Source organism: Triticum urartu, chromosome 7 (assembly GCF_003073215.2).
Source record: "Triticum urartu cultivar G1812 chromosome 7, Tu2.1, whole genome shotgun sequence".
NCBI lineage: Eukaryota > Viridiplantae > Streptophyta > Magnoliopsida > Poales > Poaceae > Triticum > Triticum urartu.
Window position 1 is genome coordinate 509,837,520 of NC_053028.1, and position 22,929 is coordinate 509,860,448.

General features: G+C 44.8%; 1 protein-coding gene across 1 annotated transcript; it reads right to left on the bottom strand.

The window, feature by feature from the left end:
• Positions 1 to 3,185: 3,185 nt before the first annotated feature.
• LOC125523899 (translation initiation factor IF-2-like) lies at positions 3,186 to 4,280 on the bottom strand. The gene has a single exon (XM_048688960.1). It carries the CDS (start codon positions 4,204 to 4,206, stop codon positions 3,409 to 3,411), a length of 798 nt encoding a protein of 265 aa, XP_048544917.1. The 5' UTR covers positions 4,207 to 4,280; the 3' UTR covers positions 3,186 to 3,408.
• Positions 4,281 to 22,929: the final 18,649 nt, after the last annotated feature.

Sequence of the window (22,929 nt, forward strand, 5' to 3'; positions counted from 1 at the left end):
CAGCGAGATTGGGGTTCTACTGCTTGTCTTAGACAGTCTATTTACACTTCCACAGCCTGATTGGCTGTCAAAATTTGTAAGCTGGTAACCAAGCATCAACTTAGATAACCAAAGCCTCTGTAACATACATATTTCTGAAATCGCAGCCTGATATAAGCCGACCAAGCAGCAGCTTGGCTGTCTACTTTCTTTTGGCTTCAGATATAAGCCGACCTAGATAGCCAATGCTTCTGTAACATGCATATTTGTGTAACTCGTTTCCCAGTCACGACGTTGTAAAACGACGGCCAGTGAATTGTAATACGACTCACTATAGGGCGAATTCGAGCTCGGTACCCGGGGATCATCTAGGTTGCATCTAGCCTTAAGCCACTAAATCTTGCTTCTCAATCTATCCAAGGAGAATCTACTCTGCCCCTGAATCGGGGACGGCCTTCTCGTCAGCAAGGCCGGACGGCATCGAGGAGATTGTGCGTCGCGGCGCCATCCGCAGATACCAGCGGCATGCACAGTGGAGAACGGCACGGCCGTGCAGAGGAAGGAGCCGGCGGTTGGCGGGGAGAGGCGGGAAGGAGCGATGAGGGAGGATGGAGGGCAGAGTAATCACCTTTGGTCTCTCCATCGCCATCTCTTTGTTTCCCCATGGCCGCCGATGGAAGACGACAGGGTGGCGGCGGCGGCGGTGTGAGAACGAGCCAGAGTGAGGAGCGGGGAAGGATAACGAGGGGACTCCCTTCTTTTCGCCGCTCTGTTTTTTTTAAATAGGTCGGGGGTTCTTTTTATTAAACAGAGAAAAAACTACAGTTTGCCAAATACTACAATATTAAAACAACAGTTATTAGGGGCAAACAAACAGCTCGTTGTAAATAAAACTATGATAATCTCAAAAACTGCAGTATTCTCAAAATGCTTAGAAAATACTTCGCTACCAAACGGGGCTGAGTTATTTTGTCTTAAGAAAATTAGAAGCTTTGGTTGGGCCACTAGGTTATGAATCGAATTACAGTGTAACCATCATGGCATACATGTACTTGTACTCATACAACAAATCTTACTTGTTCGTAGTAAGTTGTCCTCATAAGATATTTTCCAAGTAAGGGAGTGACTCTTATGCAAGCGCCTTCAAAAAAATTGGTTAAGTCAAATTGACTGCAGACATTGGATAGAAACCCAACATCTAAATCAAACAGTTGCACCACCTTCTCCGCCTTCCTTCTCTTGAGACCCATCCAGCTCGATCCCAACCTAACCGTCTACCATCGCCGCTTGCACAGCAGCACTACCATGCCCGCCTCGCCCTTCCATGGTAGCCTTCTTCGCCAATCCCCCTCCACTCATCCTCTAAACCTAACTGATTTTCGACGATAGTGGACCCCCTCCCCTCTCCTCGTGCATGTCAATCTTGAACTCTTCTCCCCCGTTGACTTTGTTGTCACATCGTTCCTGGCCCAGCTCGCTGTGGCCCCCCCATCTTACCCTCGGGACTACGTGGAAAAGGTGTTGATGGCAGAAAAAGAAACGCTAAAGACATCTCCAATGCTATCCCCTAAGACAGACATAGTATTTGTCCGCGGACGCGTCCGGGCGTTTCCGCGGAGAGTGATACGGGAGCTGCCATCCACGCTTGTCCCAACTCCGTACAGTACAAACAAATTAGGACACAATCATGCAAACACGATGGAATTCATGCAAAAGGACATAAAGTTTGATCTGATTTATAAAATCAGAAGATATTTTGTATGTTGAACAAAAAATGTAAAAAAAAGTGTAAAATAATTTGCCGCGGACGGTGCCCTCGTATGCCCGTCCGGGATGGCCAGTGGCACCTCATTCGCCATCCGTGTCATCATCGTCGTTGTCATCGGAGTGATCCACCCTACGGCCGATGGGCACAGGGAGGCGATAGGCCTGGTCGGCCGCCGCTTGGCGCTTGGAAAGGAGCCGCTTGGCTTCCTCCTGTGTCGTGCAGAGGGCCACCTTGGCCAACGCCGACCGTGACCGAAGAGCCTTGCCCTTGCCCTTGCCGGTGGCGGCAGAGGTGTCGTTGCGCGACCAATCCTCCCTGATCTTGGCGAGCTCCTCGACGAGGTGGCGAAGTCGCCACATGGACGCCTCCATGGCGGTCATCGACCCATCACGGGTACAAGCCTACCAGCGCGGCGACGGACTTCGTTAATGCTGCTCGGGCTTGCCGGTCGCGGGCGCAAGCCTGCCCGTTCATCCGGCCTCGTTGCTCTGACCGACACCAACGTTGTGGAGTCACGTCCGCTCTGAACTAATCAGCATGAATGTGCGGTAACCGCTTTACACGAAGAGGGTTTCTGAGGCTAAGAGGTTTTTGGGTGAGACATGACAATCAGGCGCATACGTGACGGACTGCCGGACTCCCACAGACATCGTCTAGTTTACGTCTGATTTGTGCGATTTCAGACACGTGGGCATGACCGCATTGGATCACTTTCATATTTCAGACACCTCAGTCCGAACATTTACAGGAGTTGTGAGGGCCCTTGGAGATGCCCGCCCGACGCCTGTACCATCTGGTGAGAGCGAGTCAAATAGGCGGCCACCTACAAGCAAACAGCGAATTACTATCCGTTGCGTGCATCTTACAGTTCACGTGCCTAATCTCCTGAATACTTTAGCGCTCATGGAAAATGTGCTAACCACTCAGCAACAAATAAACAAACCCAACGATTCCATCGGTCGCACGTCGTCACGTGATTAACCTGCATGGAGGTTCCCAAAAGGAAACTCACGGAACGAGAGCCTTGTGGCGGATGGCAGGCAACATGGAATCATTTCCCTTCGTTCGGACCAACGCAGCTGGTGGCCAGTGGCCTTCTCCGCTACCTTGTTTCCACAAATCAACGGCACCCGGCTCTTAGATTGTTCCTCCCGATCACGTCACGTCACACATGATAAAAGTTCACAGCGAATTATGGGAGAATTCTTGGCTTCAAAGCAACCGGAAATGCTTTCTTGGCACTGACACGGAAACAATGATCAATTTTGTTAGAACTCATCTAGATGAGATATAATTTGGTCTCATTCATCTTTTATAACCATTGGATGTGATGCTATAAGATGCTATAAGATGCGTGTGTGCTGACGTGGATGTTATATATTTTTGTTTTTCAAGCGAATGAGACCAAATTATATCTCATCTAGTACTCCCACAGCAATGATGTCAATCGGATCGACATTTTCACATTTCATTTTGAGTTGCATGGCCGTGAACCTGAGTTGTGAATACATTTTACATTCTCGTGACTAAACTAACGCAAGCTGCTGCTAAAATAACTTGAAAAGATGCGCATGCACATGGCAAAAAATATTTACAGTTCATCATTCCACCCACGGCACGGCAGGAAAAAGTTGGGCTGCCTCCATCTTGGTCAAGGCAAATCACCGGACGGCGGAGGCCACGGTGTGCGCCCAGAGGCGGAGGTTCTCCTTGAGGTCGGCCCCGTCGGCGGCGGCCGGGATCCTGAAGTTGCTCAGCACCCTCCTCACCTCCGCCTCCTCGTCCTCCCACGCCTCGGACAAGTAGGGCCTCCTCGGCGCCGCGTCGGAGGCCGCCGCGGCCGCCCTGTTTCTGCAGGCTTCCTCCTCCGCCTCCGCCTCCGCCGCCGCCGCCTTGGCTCTTCTGGCCTCTTCGTCCGCCCGCAGCCGCCGGAGCCCCGGCACGATGGACGCGAGCTCGGCGTCGACGTCGGTCTCGGAGAAGGTGAAGCCGAGGTCCTGCAGGCCCTTGACCTCCTCGAACTCCAGCTCCGACAGGCTCCGCCCGCGGCGGCTCCTGCGCCTCCTCCCGCCAGGCCGCCGCGCCTCCGGCCTCCGGCGCTCCGGCAGCGGCTCCGGCGCCGCCAGGCCGTCCTTCCCGGACAGGATGGTCTCGAGCCTCGCGCGGTGGCCGTTGGGGATCTTGAGCGGCTCCAGCTGGCCGTGGAACGCGGCGGCCTTGGCCTCGTCGCTCCGCGTCCGGCGGTGCCGCTGCAGCCCCGACGGGGCCCGCTGCAGCTCGCTCTTGCTCTCCTCCGCCGGCGGCTGCTCCGGCTGCTCCCGCTCAGGCGCCGGCGCCGGCGTCAGAGGCGCGGGAGGGGAGTAGGAGCTGAGCACGAGGCGGTGGAACCAGCAGGCGTCGTAGAGCGCGATGGCCTCCTCCGCCGCCACGGCTAGGTGCGGCCGAGGCTGCCGCTCCATTTGGGGGGAGAGAGGGGCGCGCGCTGGGTCTCGCGGCGGGGGTTGGTTGTGGTGGCGTTGGCGCGGCGGCGGGCGAGGTTTTATATACAGCGGAGCGCGGTCTAGCGACTGGCCCAGCCTAGCGCGTCGGGCGTGTCGGGTGGTGTTGCTTTGCTATCACACGGTAACGCTGCACGCGGGCGTAGAAGTTTCTGAGACTGCTTGGCCGTCACGTATTTTGTACTGTACGAGTATGTGCTCATGATCTCAGCTGATGTTTGTCGGAAATTCTCAGCGGCATTTTGTACGAGTACGTTAGAGCAATTCTAATGGGGCGCGGACAAAAGTGGCGGCCCAACGCGCCGATCTAAACGGACGCGCGTCCGTTTTTCATCCGCGGGCGGCTCATTCCAGGCCTTTTTTGAGTCGAATTTGTGTCGGCGTGGACACGAGACGGACGCGCGCGCGCCTACTCCTCTTCTTGGGCCCGCCTGTCGGTGCCAGCCACAATCATTTCCCCCCATTTTTTCAAAAACGCTCCCGCCAGCGCGCTCTCCCAGCCCCTAAACTAGCGATGGAGGACGCCATCGACCTCGACCTCGACCTCGACGCCGCCGCCGGCCTCGCCTCCCTCGCCTCGTCCGGCGCCGTCGCCCCCTCCGGGAAAGGCAAGCCTCGTGCCCCGCGCAAGACCGCCGCGGCGACCAAGCCGAAGAAGGCGCTAACGCCCGAACAGCGGGCAAGGGAGTCGGCCAAGAGGAAGGGCCGGAGGCACGCCGCGGACGCGAGGGATGAGGCCGCTGCGCAGGCCGCCGCTGCCGCCGCGTAGCAGGAGTTCACCAACGCCCGCGTCGCCGCTGTAACGAGGGAAGCGCTTTACATGCTTGGGGTAAACCCTAACCAGCACCACCTCGTCCAAGCCGCCGTCGCCGCGGCCAACACCGGCTCGTCGGCATTTCCTCGGATGGTGATGCCCGACTCACCCGGCGCATCGGCTTGCAACCTGGTCCCCGGCTTCCACATCTACCCGCAGGCCTCCCGCCTCTCCGGGGAGTGCTCACCCGACGTGAGCATGGTCGCCCCTTCCACACCCGCGCCCGCGCCCATCGACCTTAACGCCGCCCCGGTGGTCGGTGGCTCGTCGTCCGGCGGCTCGAGGAAACGCGGGCATGACCACGGGAGCCGCGGTGGCGTGGTCGAACTCCAAGTCCCACCATTTTTTGCGTGCTGGCATGTGTGTCGGCCGGCTGGCGAGCGAGTTGGGTCGGCCGACATGGCCGCTGGCATGACCGGCCGCGGGCTTTTTTTAATTCAAAAATTGAATGCGGACATGAAATGGGTCGACGCGTTGGGCACATTGCCGACCCAAATGCAAAACTGGGCCGACACCGGGCGGACGGCCGACCCAAACAGATAAAAAGCAGACAAATGCACCGTTCGTTTGGGTCGTCCCATTAAAGTTGCTCTTACGTATCATTTGGTGCAGGTAATGCAGTTGCTATCTATGCAATCAATTTCCCCTCCACGTATAAGAGGACACATTACATCAGGCCACTCCCTAACAATGGACAGCACGGCCGATATGTTGTCAGTGGAGCTTCGTCTCGGCTTCTAGTGAGGTCCCTCCTATAGGACCTTGTTTCCCGAAAAGTGGCTGTAGAGGCCGAGCTTTATTGAGCTATATATAAATTTTTTTAGCCAAAATACCTCTTTCATAACTCAAAAAAAATCTTAAAAAACGTTTTCATGTAGACATATATTTCTGGTATACATGTATAAATTTTCATAAACATATACTCCCTCCATTCGAAAATACTCGTCATGAAAATGGCTAAAAAGGGATGTATCTAGAACTAAAATACATCTAGATACATCCCCTTTTATTCATATTGATGACAAGTATTTCTGGACGGAGGGAGTATATTCGTATGTGATGTATATAAAAAAAGACAAATACACAGATTGAAATAGGCTTTTTCTTTGTTGTATTTATGTCAGATATTTGTCTTTTTGTGTAGCATGCAAATAATCAAATTCATTGATGAAAATTTATACATACTTAAAGAATACACATATGTATTTCCAGAAGAAAAATTGGCATTTTTTGAAACTCTTAATTATTATTATTATTATTATTTTTTTTTTTTTTGCAAAACGAGCTCCACGGAACGCCTCTCTCATGTCCGGATAAAAGACCGTGGCATGGTGCACTCAGATAAAAGAAGAGCAGTTGGGGCATTCATGGCATGGTGCATTCGTGGCATTTTTACGATGGGCAGACGGGAGCTCGAGGCCAAGGCATTCATGTCGTCTAGCAGATATTGAGGTGACTTGGCTGAGGACCACGGGGCAGAAGGGGGGTTGCTGTCTTGCTGACTCGTCCATGTTTCCTGCGATCGCACGGTACGACACAGGCCCCAGCTGCACATTGAGTATAACTAACAGTTGGACCATTCTTGTCATCTGAAATCGACCCGTCCGAACCGGAGTAGATGCAGATCCATCGGAACATGCATGGCCTGCATATAGTTCGCGTACTACGTGCTTTTGGGATGTGCGTGAAAATAAACGAGGCCTCCTATCAGGAATTGACGAACCATCAGCTGAGCTTCCGGGGCCGAAGTATAAGGGGAGGTCGAGTGCTCTCAATGAAAGATATGCAAGCTTTGCGTATTTGTAAAAGAATAATGCTTCTCCTTACCTCATTTGTATCTTAATGAATGCCGTGTAGGCGGACGTCCAAAGTGCAGGGCAATTAAGGAGCAAAGAGAATTGTCGCGAAAAAAGAGAGCAAATAGAAGAAAGTCGTGTCGTGTTTTCGGTACGGCTCTTGCCTACAGGCCCGAAGCAAATTAATCGTCTCTACCGCCTCCACTGAATCATTGATCAAGTCTGCTGTAGTCAGAGCCGTGAAGCCCTCGTGGTACCTAGAGCCACACATTTCTTCCATATGGTGGGGTGTTTTTACATGTGTTTTGCATCGTAGAAAACAATGGGTCATCATGTTGGTTTCAATTGTTTTTCGATCCATTTTGATCATATATTTTGAAGTATAAATTACCAGCAATGTTAGCCACCAAGACTTCAGTCATAGTGAAGAGCAATTATCAGGAGCTTTTGGATCTTTTCCCTAGAAATACATAGAAAAATCAAAGAAGAAACACGAAATGACCAAGAAAAAGGCATGCAGGGCTAGTGCAGACAGTGCCACCAGGTCATGTGGGCCCATGGGAGATGTCTCGGTAACTCCTTTTCACGGCAATATAACTAGTCCGAGGACACCTAGTTTTGGTGGCAGTGTTCGGGGCACAACCAGCTCTTTCTCTCTTGGCAAGAACTGCAATCCATCACCTCGTTCGATTTTCCCCAGGAATTCATCGCAATCTCCATTAATTGCAGCTGGTCATCGAGGAGAGCATCATCATCTCCATCTTCAACATCTTGATTGTTCTCCTCTTTCGTGGAATCTCATGCATCGAAGTTATGTATAAATGTAAATTAACACACGCTTCGTCACACCGTTCTTTACTCATGGGAATAAGTCTTTTTTTCACTAGCAAGATATTGTGGCCAGTTGTTTCATTTTAGTCCTATCTTCGTTGGCTAGGTTTTAATCATGTTCTAGTGTTTTTCTTGTTCGTGTATCAGGATGGGTGCAGCTGGAGATGGTATTTCTTCTAAAAAGAGAGTGACGTTATTAAATCAAAAGGTGTTCATGGATTTGAAAAAAGATTTGAGTTTTTAAAAATGTTGCAAACTAAGAACACCATCATTTCTTAAATAAAAAATCAGCAGTTTAAAAAAGTTCATGGATTTTTTTTTACAAAACTGAAATAAAGTTTGAGCATCAGTACAAACACAAGCGCTCATATACACACGCATACACTCATCCCTATGAACGCAGACACGCAGGCATATCATCTTGAGATTTACGAAGTTACGTCTCCTCCCACTGAAAGCGCATCGCCGGAAATCCTGAAATAAATTCAGGAATAATGCGAGCATCAGGATTTGAACCCTGGTAGGTTGGGGATACCACTGTTCACCTAACAAACTCAACCACAGGTTGATTCGCGCCCTGGGGCGTAACTGAAGGCTCCAAATCTAGAGAGTTTAGTGTATTATTATTATTATTATTATTATTATTATTATTATTATTATTGCTATTATTGAATAGATAAGCATTGTTAGTGAACCTGTAGGACAGTGGTTGGTTGGCGTCCAGCTGCGTTACGGTAATCCAATTTTTCATTCATTTTCTTCTCCTTTTTCAGCTTGGCTAAAGAATATATTTTTCTACTTCACCTATTTCTCTACAATCAATATAGTACAGTATATATGTAAAATAAATTCTGCAACCACAAACTGAGTCCAGCTAGCTCCAAGAATACAACTGGGTTCTCACCAGAGGAGAGATTCGCCTTTACATGCTCACGGCGGTATATACTCGGATCACGCGCTGGGTCAGGATAGACCACGAGAAAGTCGTTGGACCGGTGGCACGTAGATTTCGTGCCGCACTCTCCATGTGAAGTCTAAAATAAACCTTAAAGTTATAGACCTCGACTGAAACAAACCCCGACATCTAAAATTGATACCCTGAACTCGTTAATCCCGGTCAATTTGAACCTTGAGGTTGTATCCAAACAAAGGATTCCTGTGTGGCGTCGGGAAAGACCGGAATCGATCAGTCAGCTAACACCTGCAGGTGGGTACCTGTAAATCGAATCCTTTCAGCTGACCACATGACCCCGTATGCGTCGCCGTGCTCGCCGCACAGCTTGAAGACCACATCAGCCTCCTCGCCGGGAAGTGGGAACCATCCGACGATGACGAGCTCGTTGCCCAGGCGACAATCGTCTTTGTTGCTCCCCAAAGGTAGCTCTGCACGCGGTGGACTGCACCCTCATGCGACCGGCTCGACGTACCGCTCGATCTCGGGGACTAGGGTCTGCAGGGGCGCAGGTCAGACACGACCCGTCGTCGACGCTGCCGCACGGGCTGCCCGGTGCGAGTCGTACCAATGTCGACTCCATGTCGTGCTTGCTGCGAGTCGTACCAATCCGATGAGACACAAACACACGATCCAAGCACCCATCCGAGATAATCGATGCATAAGTACACAGTAGAACACACACGTACAAGCGAGCAAGCTCATGGACCGATTCTACCCATCGGCTAAACGCGTAAATGTACGCATGTACAGACGTGCTTCTGATCTATTCCCGGTGAGAAACACACGCGAGACACACAAGACACGCGATGCAGAAGAAGTTGGCGTGGACGATGATGCCTGCAACGAAGCACGAGACATGAAGATCGTTGGTGGACTGGGCGCCGAGCTGGAGCACGGACAGGAGACAGTGGAGCTCGTACAGGGCAGGACTACATGGCCGCGGCTTGTATGTGAGCACGTGGCTGTCATTAATTTGATCTAAGTCAGCAATCCCAACCTCCCAATGCCAGGTCATCAAATCCTGTCCTAAAAAGGGTCTAAGGTTCAAAACGACCGGGATTACAAAGGTCAGGGGTACCGATTTAAGAGATTTGAACGTCAGGGTTTATTTTGATCGAGCTCTACAATTTTAGGGTTTATTTCAGACTTCACTCGCCTTCTCCCGATAGAAGGCAGGGAGAACTAGGCAACTCGCGTGCCCAATGTGTTCCTTGTGATGCAGGGAATTCAACTCAGCCCGAGTCTCCATCTATAGACCCCTCCTTGCACGTGTGACCACAAGTGATGATTAACAATTCGCCCCTGACTCTGGTTGAGCCAGCCGGGAATCACGAGCATTGTTTACGTCGGCTGGTTGTTGGACGGTGGGAGTACTCCCTCCATTTTTTAGTTCGCATATAAGATTTGGTCAAAGTCAAACTATGTAAACTTTGACTAGCTTTGTAGGAGAAAATATCAATATTCATACTATGAAATCAATATTATTATATGCATGATGAAATTAATTTTCATAATATACAACTTTAGTATTGTAGATGTTGATATTTTTTACTAAAAAGTTGGTCAAACTTTACAACGCTTGACTTTGATCAAATCTTATATGCAGACTAAAAAACAAAAAGAATACTATATTCATTTAATGGATAAACTTTTTCGGACGGTGAAAATACTGTATATAAAAAGTGTTTTGTGTCTGCAAAATCATAAAAATCATTACACAGGAAAATAGTCTGATTGTTGGGAGCCATGTACAGTTAGCTTTTGTCGAATGTGTGTTGAGAGCAATGAGCTCGTCCCTTGACCCCACGACCAGGGAGCTATTCGATCGGGATGCATGCACGTTGCCCCGTTGCCCCATAACTTCATCGTGAGGGCGTGACGGGCAGGGCAGTATGGGCGGCGACGACGAAGGCACACCTCCATAAACAAAAGTACTTGAAGATAGTGATCAGCGATTCTGATGCCACTGCTCGCTGCCTTGCGAGATACGAAGACATTTGGTCCGCGCAGGGCCCGGTGGACGCATGCGTGCTCCCAGTTGCGAGGTTGCATGCCGTGCCGGGGAAACCATGGAACCCGTGACCGTGAAGCGACCAAATACGGTGCACGTGAAACAATGATGCCTGCAACTTTCTCTAATAACTTCTGTGGCGGACGGGTCGCTGACAGAGAAGGGATGTGAAGCATCACGCTGAGGCTATGCATTATACATGCTCTGAGAAGCCTCGAATTCTGTTTTTCTTTTTTACGGGTGAAATAATGTACCTTCGAAGGTCTATACAATTAATCACTGCAAACTCCAATACCTTCGAAGAAACGTTGCGTGCGACGACTGTGGAGGTGCGCGGAGCTAATATAATCTTCCCATGCTCCACGGGTGGAGAGCCCCGATCACTGACGTGGGCAGAGAGATTACGGGGATCTCCATATAAAACGTCAGCTCGCAGTTTCTTCGTCGGCTGCCTGCCGGCTGGAGCGGGGTGAGTTATCAGCCGGAGAGACTTGCCGTCCGAAGCAGATTAAGAAACTGTCCAGTGGATCCACGCGCCCTGCGAGGGGATCGGATTCTCTTGTTATATTAAGTTCAAATTGATTTAAAACACACTGTGTTTTTCCCTCCTTCATAAACATTGACCAAAGCAATGGTTCTGTTCTAACAGCTCCCTTGTTCTCTTCTGCGATGTCTTTAGAGACCTAATCTTTTTGCGCAATTGCAAAAGTCTGGGTTTTGGGATAATCATCATTGCCATGGTCATAGTTAATTCAGCATCATGATCGTAGGAGCAAATTGCTTCACTTGGGACCCGGGAGAAGATGAGAAAATTTGTATGATAATGATAGTGCGATTTTTTGGACTAGAGGATTTCGTTGTAGATTCTGGCGATGGTAACGGTGATTGTAAAGCGAGGCTGGTGTGATCGTTCATTTTTTGTAGGGGTATTGTGCATAATATTGGTCAAAGACATCGGATTTTTTTTTGCCAGGCCATTTTCTTTTCTGACATTAACCATTTATCCTAGCTTTAGGGCATCTCTAACTGAAAACCCAAATTTGACTAATCAAACGCCCCATTAAACCTTAACTCCTTAAATTTGAGGAGTTAAAAAAAGTGGACCTAATCGAACTCCTAAAACTTAGCTCCCTAATAACTTGTCAAATCGTCTATGTCTTTTTTTATATGCAAATCTTCTATGTTTTGGTTTACATACTCTATTCAACTAGATATTTACTCACATATTAAGTGAAAACTTGATAATTTAAATTTACACAATTAAACATCGTGTAAAAATTAAAATTTTACAAATTTAATTATTCAAATTAAAATATGATCCATTTGGAACAGATTCTTCAGTGATGCTTAATCACTTTGGCACCGGGTATTTGCAAATTTTCTCACTGAAAATCTCTCAAATGCTTCAAGAGGATGGTTTATTCTAAATGACAGGTGTTAAAAATTAAATCTGAGTAGCCAACCAACTAATGGTGGAGGGAAGTGGCTATTTAAGGCCGAGATAGTAACCTGAGGTCCTGATATGACCGTTGGCATGTGGGACCTGCCAGTCAGCTATTGCCAGCTCAACAATGGTAAAAATTTTGAACTCTTAAATCCGTCAACCTCCTAAAACCTAACTCCCTAAAACCAATTATTCATCAATTCTGCTATCTTTTGGTTTCAGCTAGATATTTAAATGCATATTAAGTGAAATCTTGAAAAAATAGATTCACAGAATTTAATATGTACAAATTCAAAGTTTGCAAATTTATTTCCTCAAATTCGAACACATAAAAAAATTCAGATGAAGTAGTAATCAAAATAAAAAGCGTGATACAGACACAAGAACCCATTGCTATGCAGTGCCAACAAGTGCTCAAGAAGATCATTTTGGAGTTGGGAACGAACTTCTCTATTCTCGATCCTTCGATGCTCCGCGGGGAATCTCTAGATCCGGTTTGCATTGTATTTCGGCTCGACAAGATCCCCATTAGAGATGTACCAAACGTTATCTAGCATTCCTCTCTCATCCTCGGTGATCATGTTGTGCTGAATGAAGCGACATATCATGATTTGCTAGAGGACATGTGGCTTCCAATATTCGGCAGGGCCACGAACAACCGCAAGCGCTTTTGAAGCACATCGTAAACTCTCTCAACATCATTTGCCGACTCTTGATGTGATGTAAAGTGGAATCTCTTGTTGCCTGGAGGACGTTGGATTGTTTTAAAAAATGTGGCCATGGAGGATAGATGCCATCGGCAAGCAGGGACGGAGCTGGTATATTGACACTGGGGTCAATTGACCCCAATGAATGTTTACAAATTCTTCATTAATTAGCACTACGTAATGTGTATTTATAGAAGATGACACCTATGTAGCAGAGATAATATAGTGATGACCCCATAGGTATTTTTTTTGCTGGCTTGGTCCCTGTCGGCAAGATAGCACGACATTGTGTACTCATGACTAGCTGGAAGGTGGATCATCTCCCAACAACAAGGCTTTTGAATAGTGGTTATCTCTAAAGGACATTAAGGTCATTATAAGAGCCACACAATCCAAAGTGCGAGTGTCAAGTCCAAAGATCCTCCGATGTAACTACCTTGAGGGTGATGGTTGGATCTTTGCAATGCCCTTTGTACAATTGTACTAAACGTTTTTGTAATGACCTTTGTATTGACATTCCAATATTGCAGGACAATTATTCCATGGCAAATTTTAGCATGGTCCCTCTCACCTCCCCTTTTTCACATGAGAGGTGGGAGTACATAATAGATCTGAGCCATTGATTTGACTGTGTAGTGATCTGATTAACTCTTATCTTCTTACCTCCCATGTGAAAAGAGGGGGTAAGAGGGAGCACGTTACAATTACCCGTATTCCACGTCCAATGCATGCAACCAATTGATCCAAGCATTACTGGCCATCCTCGTTCTTCACTCAGACCCATGAGCCTGTCAGTGTCTTCATTGGGTGCCCTCAAGTACTCTATTTTGTAGATTCCGATCACGGCTTGTGTCAATATTTGAACCGCCTCAAGGATTATACCCTTCCCAATATGGATGTAGTCATCAATTGCTTGGGTCAAGCACTAAAAAATGGTGTTAAAGAGACTTTGGTGCATCCAAAATCGCCGCCGAAAATATTTCTGTAGATATGTTGTATTGGGCGCAAAGAAACACCTTAAAAGCTTGGCATGGTCTTGTGCCGTATCACAAATGTTATAGAAGTGGCAAAATTGAGGACCTATTCTTTGTCTCCTATCTTCCTCATGAACGATCATGGCAATGACCATCTCAAAAGCATTGTCATCTTCTTCCTCCTCCTTGTACGAAGAGCCATCAAAGAACAAATCTCTTAACCTCTTCATCTATCAATTCCAATACTTAATCATGTAATTTGATGCAGAACATTAAATAAAACAAATAAAAAAAGCAAAAAAATGTACCTAGGCGATTCGTCGAACACTTGGCAGGGGGGAGGTGAGAGCCATTGTGGGCAATGTCGAGGCTGCGAGGGACGATGGGGCTGAGGGGATGGTATACACGCATCAAGGAGATTGATTCCCCCTGAACTCATGATCACCTACACCGAGAGAGCCCACTCTATTTGAATTCGATGATTGAAAGGTCGTAGGTGTGTTGTGATTTCGTCTCTGTTTAGCTCGAGCAACAAAGATATGCATAGATTTCGGTTGCAGTGGCATTCGACAAGCGAATCAATGAGGGGTGAGGGGTCGACGGGCTGCGGGGTGACAGTGGACATGCTCGCGGTTGCCGGTAGGGACGTAGTGGCAAGGAACACGATAGAGGAGGTGCCAGTGTGGAGGCGATCGAATGAGAGGGAGCATTGGACGGAAATGAATCTTTTGTTGAGACTTTGTTTCGCTTGCTTGAATTTTAGGGGCAACCCATGCTTCTCAAATATTTGAGGATTAACCATTTTAAAAGTTTGGCTAGGTGTGGCTTAACTTCTTACAAGATCATCCTTTAAGAAATGTAAGCTCTTTTAAAAGTTCAGTCTTCTTATTCTATTTTTTAAACTTGCTGTGTAATGAAGGACAAATCCTAAACGGTGCGCTTTGCGCCCATTCCTTCAGTGTACGTAAACGGACGCACATGCCCGGGCCGCGCTGAGCTGGCCCATATTGCCTTCCATTTTTTTCGTTTTAAAGTGGTGCAAAAAAGAGCAAACCACAGGTTTAAAACCCGCAACCTCCTGGTGCAAGCTAGCTACGATAACCAACTAACCAATCACACGATGTGATTATCTACAACCTTTTATTCATTTGTTATTCCATCTTTTTCTTTTTTCCTTTTTCTAATTTGACGAACAAAGTTCACCGAATTTTATGAATGTTTTTTTAAATTCTGTGTTTTTTCAAATCAATGAATTTTTTTAAATTCAATGAACTTTTTTTCAAATCCAATGAAGTTTTCTAAAAGTTTGTGTACCTTTTTTTCAAATTGATGAGATTTTTTTCAAATTTTATAAACTTTTCTGAATTCGTGAACTTTTTGTGAAATTTGTGAATTTATTTTGAAAACTTATGAACTTTTCTTCCAAATTTGGTGAACATTTTTTTAAATCGATGAACATTTTTCAAACTGATGAACTTTTCTTAAAATGGATGAATGTTTTTTTAATTCATGAAATATTTTGAACTTTAGGAACTTTCTTTCAAAATTTGTGAACATTTTTTAATTTAAGATTTTTTAATTTTCTCAATTTTTAATTGTTTTCTTTTTTTGAAAAGTCAACGCTTGACCGGTCAACTATCAACTGGTCAACCGCGATCGAGCGAGCGAGGCGACGTGCGGGGGGAGCTAACGAGGCGACCTAGGTCAGCCTAGTTCGCGGCTGCGTGGGCGTCAATCCCTCAAGTCGGCGCTCAAAGGCGCCCTATAGGGGCTCCCATCAAAGCATCTTTAACAGATCCCGCAAACCTAGCCATCCGGCAAAATAACCGTAGATTTACGGTACGGAGGCTAATTTGCTGTCCGGAACAGATCCCGTGTATTCGTCCATTCTAGATTTTTTTTTGAGGGAGCCCCCAAACCGTGGTCCATTTCCTCCATATCCACGGGATTTGATCTCTTTTTTACACAGACATGTAAAACATAGAAACGGTTGGTGGGAGGGAAGTTTCAGCTCCTGCCACGGTCTTCCCCAAGCGTAACCTCGCCGAAGCACCTCTACGCCGACAACCATTGGACCCTAGCTGCCGCCACTGCTGGAGCTGCCGCCGCTGCTCAAGCCGCGAGGTGCGGCCGCGAGCTAGCTAGCTGTCGCCGCCGCCGCGAGCTAGCTAGCTAGCTGTTGCCATCGCCAACGCCGCCGCTAGTTAGCTGCTGCTGCTACCTACTCCTCGTGGCCACGGTGCCCAAGTCCCCGCACGATGCCGCCAACTGCCACTTCCGCCGAGCCTATTCGCCCAAGCACGGAAGGGATGCGGCAAGGAAGATGGACCCAATTGTAATTTAGCAGATGTTTTTTGAGGGTTTGTGCAATTTTACCAGGATCATAAAATATTTTTATGGAATCTGTTCTGCCGGAGCAAAAGTCATATCGAAAAAACGTTTTGCAGTATCATGTAAACTGATTTTTGTGGGACGGGTGTATACCAGATCTGCTGGAGAGGCTCTAATGAAGGCAAACCAAATTTGATTCTCTATGCATCATGTGTTGATCTATTGGCCGACCCATTGTAAAGCGAGCGCTAAGCACAAAGAGGCAAGGGCAAGCGATTTTTTTCATGTTTTTCCTGCAGCGGTTTTCTTTGTTACATTCCGGTTTTCTTTCCTTACGCCGTTTTGCTTTGGGTTTATTTTGTTTCCTTTCCAAAAAATCATTTTTTGTTTTTCTCTTTTTCTACCTTTAATTCACTTTTCAACAATTAATGGAAATACATTTCGCAAAAATCGATGATATTTTGTAAATCCATAAAGTTTTTTAAAAATAAGTTTTTAAAAATTAACATTTTTTCCTATTTAAGATCATTTTTAATTCAAGAACAATTTCTAAATTCTATAACACCTGAAAGAATCCGTGAATATTTTTAAAATTTGAGAACATTTAATAAATTAATTAACATTTTGAAAATCCAAAATTTAAAGAAAATCAAGAACAATTTTAGGTTCACAAACATATTTTATTTTGTGACCACTTTCTTATAAAAATTACTAACATTTTATAAAACCACGGAGAGTTTATTTTTTGATAACATTTTTATATCTTTCATTATCATTTTTAACTTATAATTGTTTAACAAAAATATATACTTTCGTTACTAAATATCACAGTCATTTCCTCAGAGAAAACCAGAAAAGAATTACTCCCTCCGTTCGAAAAAGCTTGTCCCTTAAACAGATGTATTTAACACCAAGTTAGTGCTAGATTCATTTATTTGAGAAAGAAGGTTGGAACAAGTTTTTTTGAACGAAGGGAGTACTAGCGAACGAGTACCAAAGTGGGCCAACCCAGTCGCTCCCTCCTCCTGTGCACTATGTTGACATTTTGTCGCAGGGCGCATCGTTAAGCCGCTCCCCTAATAAAGCAGTGGGGGAAGCGCACCAGGAGCCATAACTCGCATTAAGCGAGACCAGGAAGAAGCTCTCGCTGACACGTCCATAGTAACAGGCCGACCCATTAGCGCATATAGTAAAACAAGAGAAATAGAGAGGGGAAAAGAGCTCTCAGGAATCAATCCCAGGTGGCCTCCGTGGTGGGTGGTGTTTCTGGCCATTGCGCCAAGGTCGAGTTCGTGTTAAGATAGGAGGCGTGACCAACTTCAGGGAAAACACCTTTTGAATGCGGGTCAAATTTTTTTATATACATTTAATATTTCAAATGCTTGATTAACGTTTTACAAATACAAGTTTAACATTTTTTAATACAATAAACGATTTTTTTAATACATGGTCAACATTTTCTATACACATTAAAAAAATCAATTTCTTGATTAACATTTTTTAAATGCATGATCTAATTTTTTTCACACACACTATATATTTTTTGTATACATTTTTCATACACATGTGAAACATTTTCTCTATACAAATTCAGCATTTTCAAATAGTTGGTTATTTTTTTTTCAATTGTTATATGTACAATATATTTTGTAAGCTATTTATCTAAAATAGTTGAAAGTATAAACGGAAGTAAAAAAGAAAGAAAACGAAATTAAGAAAACAAAAAAGAAAGAAAACAAGGCCGTGGCCTCCCGCGTGGCTGGGCCAGCCCATCTAGAGCGCCTCCGACACATGTCTTCCCTCTGTCTTGCTTACAACGAGACATAGTGGTTCCTATATGACGCCCGTTCTCTCGAAACAGGCTTTCGTCCCGCTTTATATATAAAGCAACAACCACACAAAGTACACGGCCGAAAGGTACAAGATGCTGAGTTAACCCTTTTACGAAGGAGGCAATATCATTGGAAGTCATACAACTTGCGCTTAATGTTCAGTTTGGTTACAAAACTTATAAAATACATAATTGTGGTCACATAACTTGTCATCTTGTGCGAATATGGTCACTTTGTCCGTATCGGGACGTATCCCGTGCTTATATGGCATGCCTATCTAAGGATTTAAGTTACGTCCATGTATTTTTAGACTAGCTTCTCTTGTTTAAATTCAAAAATTTCGGCCTCTAACAATTTTTTTCTTAATAGAAATTCATTCCAAAAATTTTGGATACGAGTAGTCGTCATTTTTTTTGCGGGGTGAAAGGGAATTTTATTCCAAAAGTATAGGGTTACAATCCCAAGCCAACTGCTCCTCACAACATGAAGGACTTAAGTTCAACCATACCGCAGTACAACACTCAGTACGGCTATAATGTGCCAAGAGATGTACGGTATGAGTAGTCGTCATTATTGCAAAAATAGAAAATTCAGTCTCTCTTTATGAACACAAATAGGTGCTTGGTGCAGCGGTTAGCTCATGCGCGGCCATGTTCAAGCTAGATCAACTCCGTCAGGCACCTTTTTTGGAAAAACTATCCACGTGCGGGTGAAGAACCCATGGTTGACCGATGGACATGCAGGCCCTGCATAGATTAGCCTAACATGTTGTTAGTGTCCCACTGACTTGTGGTCCCAATCCTAAATTATCCAGTTAGACTCTAACCTTAATAACCAATTAGTGGCATTTGGGCCCATTTATCTGATTGACCAAGAAAAGTTGACAGCGTTGACCACAATCTTATTGCACCTGTCATTCACTTGAGGCTTATATGTGTATAATTAAATATTTATTAGTCGATGGCCTCCTTTAAAAAAATTAGTAGTGCACTTCTAAGGTCAACATGCGCTGGTGAGGTGGATTTACATGCCAGTGTATTATTAGGTGGTAGTGGGTTCAAAACCATCGGCTGGAGACTTTTTTATTTTATTTGAGGGACTTTGTGCGTAATTAAATATCAAGGGGTTTATGTGCAAAAATGCATTACACTAACATGCGTGCCACGCGGGCGGCGGATACGCGTGCAGACAGCCAGAGTGACCGTATTTGCACCGAAACACAAGTTAGATGACCAAAAAACCGTATTTTTAAAGTTTTAGCATCAAACTGCACATCCGACGCAAGTTATGTGACTACCAATGATATTACCTCTTTACGAAGCCTATATGACGCCCGTTGCTTCCACTTGAGCTGGCCCACGGTTCGGCTTGTTACTGTTTCTTCCTTGTGGGGTTCCTGCTTGGGGAACTTTCTGGAAGGTTCCTGGTCGGTTTTGGGAACCTTCTAGAAGGTTCCCCGAACCGTTTTTTCCTGTTTTGTTTTTTAACCGGAATTTATTATTTTTTATTTCTTTTTTTTATTTTCTTTTTTTCTGCCCATTTCTCTCTTTTCTTTTCTTTTCTTCTTTTCTTCTGTTTCTTTTCTATGTTTTTGTAGTATAAAAAGCTCACCGCGTATTAAAAAAATGTTCATCGTATATCATGAAAATTTCACCATGCATTACAAAAATATTCATTGTGTACAAATAGGGAAGACTATATTTAATCTATACAAATTTCAGCTTCAACTTCAGTTTACTTTGGGAGAAACAAGAACGAAAAAAGAAGTAGGGCGTGAATAGTGTACTACACAGTAAAACTATATGTTGGGAGTGGATGGATGCATTTTCCAGAAGAAGATGCCATTTGTTTGACGAAAATGGAATATCAAGAATTCGCGTGGACGAAGCTGAAGCAACTACTTTCAAAGTAACAGAAAAAAAAAAGGAATTTTCCGCAATGGGCGAAAGCCTAATGGAGCAATGCCGCATGGAGGTGGAAGGCTTACGGGTCATCAACTTCTTTTCTCAGAGAAGAAACAATGTTTCAAAACTTGTTGTATGCTTTTCAATATTTTCATTGCAAAGACATTATTCTATACTAAATACTTTCTTTATTCTAATGGAACTGAATATTAGCTTTGTCCTAAATCAAACTTCTTACAGTTTCCCGCAAAAAAAAAACTTCTTTATATGTTTAACCAAAATTATATAAAACAATATCAACAGCTGCAACATCAAAATAGTTATTTTTATCTATATGTACTTGATGTTATAGATATTGGCATATTTTTTTATAGATTTTGCCAAACTTAAATAAAATGTAGGACAAGACTAGATCTTCGATTAATTTGAAACGGAGGACGCAGTAAGCTAGCAGGCTGCATGAACAGGCTCAAAAGATAGCAAAATGTGGATTGCTGGGCAAATCTCCTTTGGCAGAACAAAATAAGCTGGCTGGCACGAAGCGAAGCCCAATCATGATCTGCCCAAGGAGAAATGGCCCAGTAATCTACAACTCGCATGATAATAATAATGAGTTTATTTGGGCTCTGTTTTGGCTTACCTGATGGGATAGATATATGCACCGGGAGTTTATTTGGGCTCTGTTTTGGCTTACCTGATGGGTGGAATTGCTTGCTGCATTCCTAGGTTCGAACAACATGGTATTTATATGCATTCCACAATGGCAGTTGGTACTGAAGCTGGCATCAGCATATCCACTTATGCATCTGCCTTCCTTGAAGACTTGGATACCGAGCATATTTCCAGGCACCCGTGCCTGTGGCATCTTCAACATGTTTCATTCTTCAAGTACTAGTAGGCATGAATTTTACTCCCTCTGGGTTTCACCAGGAAAACTGACTACTTCAGGATTTACTTGTCAAACTTGTTCAACTTACCATGTGGCATGTGTGGTCTGCAATATCAAAACTATGCACAAACTTTGTTTAATTTGGCCACTATTAGTCAATACACATAAATATATCTGGATCATGTGAAAATATTAACATTACTGTTGATCTTGTCTTGTCGAAAGCTGTATTGGATGGATCTTCCACATGTTTAGCGATGTTCTCGAACAGCGGAGTACCATCTAAGCACCATAGCATCTATCTGCAATTTGTAATACTTTGGGCAGTCGGCGTTCGTTTGCCCTTTTCCATCTTCTAGCTTTGGTTTTAGGGATGGAATATGTCCTCTACTTCTTGTGTTGGTGCAGAATAGATCATCAGTGAGACTAAATGTAGTGTGATATATCTGCCTTGCCATTTTCCCAGTCTTATCTGCAATGTTTCGTAACAAAATGCGCTAAAATGGCAAATTCTGGTGAAATCTGAAAATAACAAGAAAATAATCAATAGCCACATGTGGTATTTCCCCTAAAAAATATTGGCAACATGTGGTACATTTTGCACTACTAAAAGATGAAGCCCTGCGAGTGCCATGTGAAAGATCGTCTCAATTTAAGATCAGTATGTTACGCGGCCTTTCGACGCCCACAGCAGCAGCTGGCACATGCTTTCTGTAAAGCTCAGTGCTCTTCAGGAGAATCAGATACTTACTAAATTCTTCCACAGGTCAGGAAGCTTGTGACAGCACCAAATAGGAAGATCCATGGGGATGTTCCGCGACAAAGAATAATATAAATGGTCCTCCATCACATGAAAAAAGAACAAAATCTGCTTGACCTTTGAGTGTGTTTATGTATGGTTAGGGAAGTAGCTGCATGAATCAATAAAAGAAGATGGTGCAAATGTCTTCCCCATAAATTATGTAATTTCTGAGCCATTCCAGCTAGCTGATTCGAGGTCATATTTTAATAAACATCACTAGCAAAGTGGCAGTGGTGGCGTCTGTTTTTGGAGAACCTCTCTTGTAGTTTGGGTGCTGTCAATGGCGGTGGTTGATGTTGATGTTTGTTATTGCGTGCCATTGATCGCTTTGGATTTCTTTCTTTCTTTCTTTTAATAATTTAGCCACGCGGATCCTTAATGTCTCGACTTGCTCTTAACATCGTGTTGTTGCAGAGGTCAGGTATAAATATAATTGATATCAGCTTGATATTAATACGTTGCCCTTTATCAGGAACCAATTAAAAAAAATTACCTTTCTCACCATATTTTCCAATGCACTAGGCATAGACCAAAAGTACCTAAAACCCTACAACAAGCTCGTACCAAACAAAAATATACTTTCATGAATACAAATTCCATTGTTTCAGCCGGTGTTGTTGGGATTGGCTTAAATCTCCTTACCCATGCTAATATGATGCGGTGTCGCCTGTTAGCATGCTTTTCAGCACTCAGTCAGTTGGTTTTCATATGAATGGTGAACACAGACATGTTCTTCGCTATAGCAAAACAATAATTTTCATTTTGGACTTATGCTCCGGTTTGTGATTGTGCAAAATCCTTTCTGGTTGCTGTAGTAAGTTTTAACCACTTTTTTTTTAGTCCATAGTAAACTGCAAGCAACACATTAATGCCAACCAGAACTTCTGGACATATAAAACCAGTCTGAACCGGTTTATATAGGATTTAACTACCATACCAAGATATAGGTTGGTCTCTAATGCACAATGTGTCGTCTCATACATAGATGGCTAGAGGCAGAACTCTTTCAGTAATCAAACTTGTTTAACTAGCAGCAGTTACGTAAATAAGTTTGCACGAGATAGCACAAGCACAAGGGTCATTCTCTTTCCATGGTCCAACCGTTCAGCCCAAAAAGACAGAGAAGATGGGAAAGGTAGAGCTAGAGGAATACCTCTCGAAAGCATTGTCCTGATCTGGAAGCATATCCAGCAGCATATCCAGATTTTCTTGCTCATTTCTTCCCTATATATATTTGCAATGGTAGCATGCAGTGAATGGCAAGAAGCACATTGTGCACGAAAGAGTAACACGAAGAGCCGACTAAAAACAGACCAATGGTCAGATGAATGGTGGTTATAGAGTGTTCAGGGTGAGAATCACAGTGCAGTTCTCCTCTGGCATGGATGCCAATG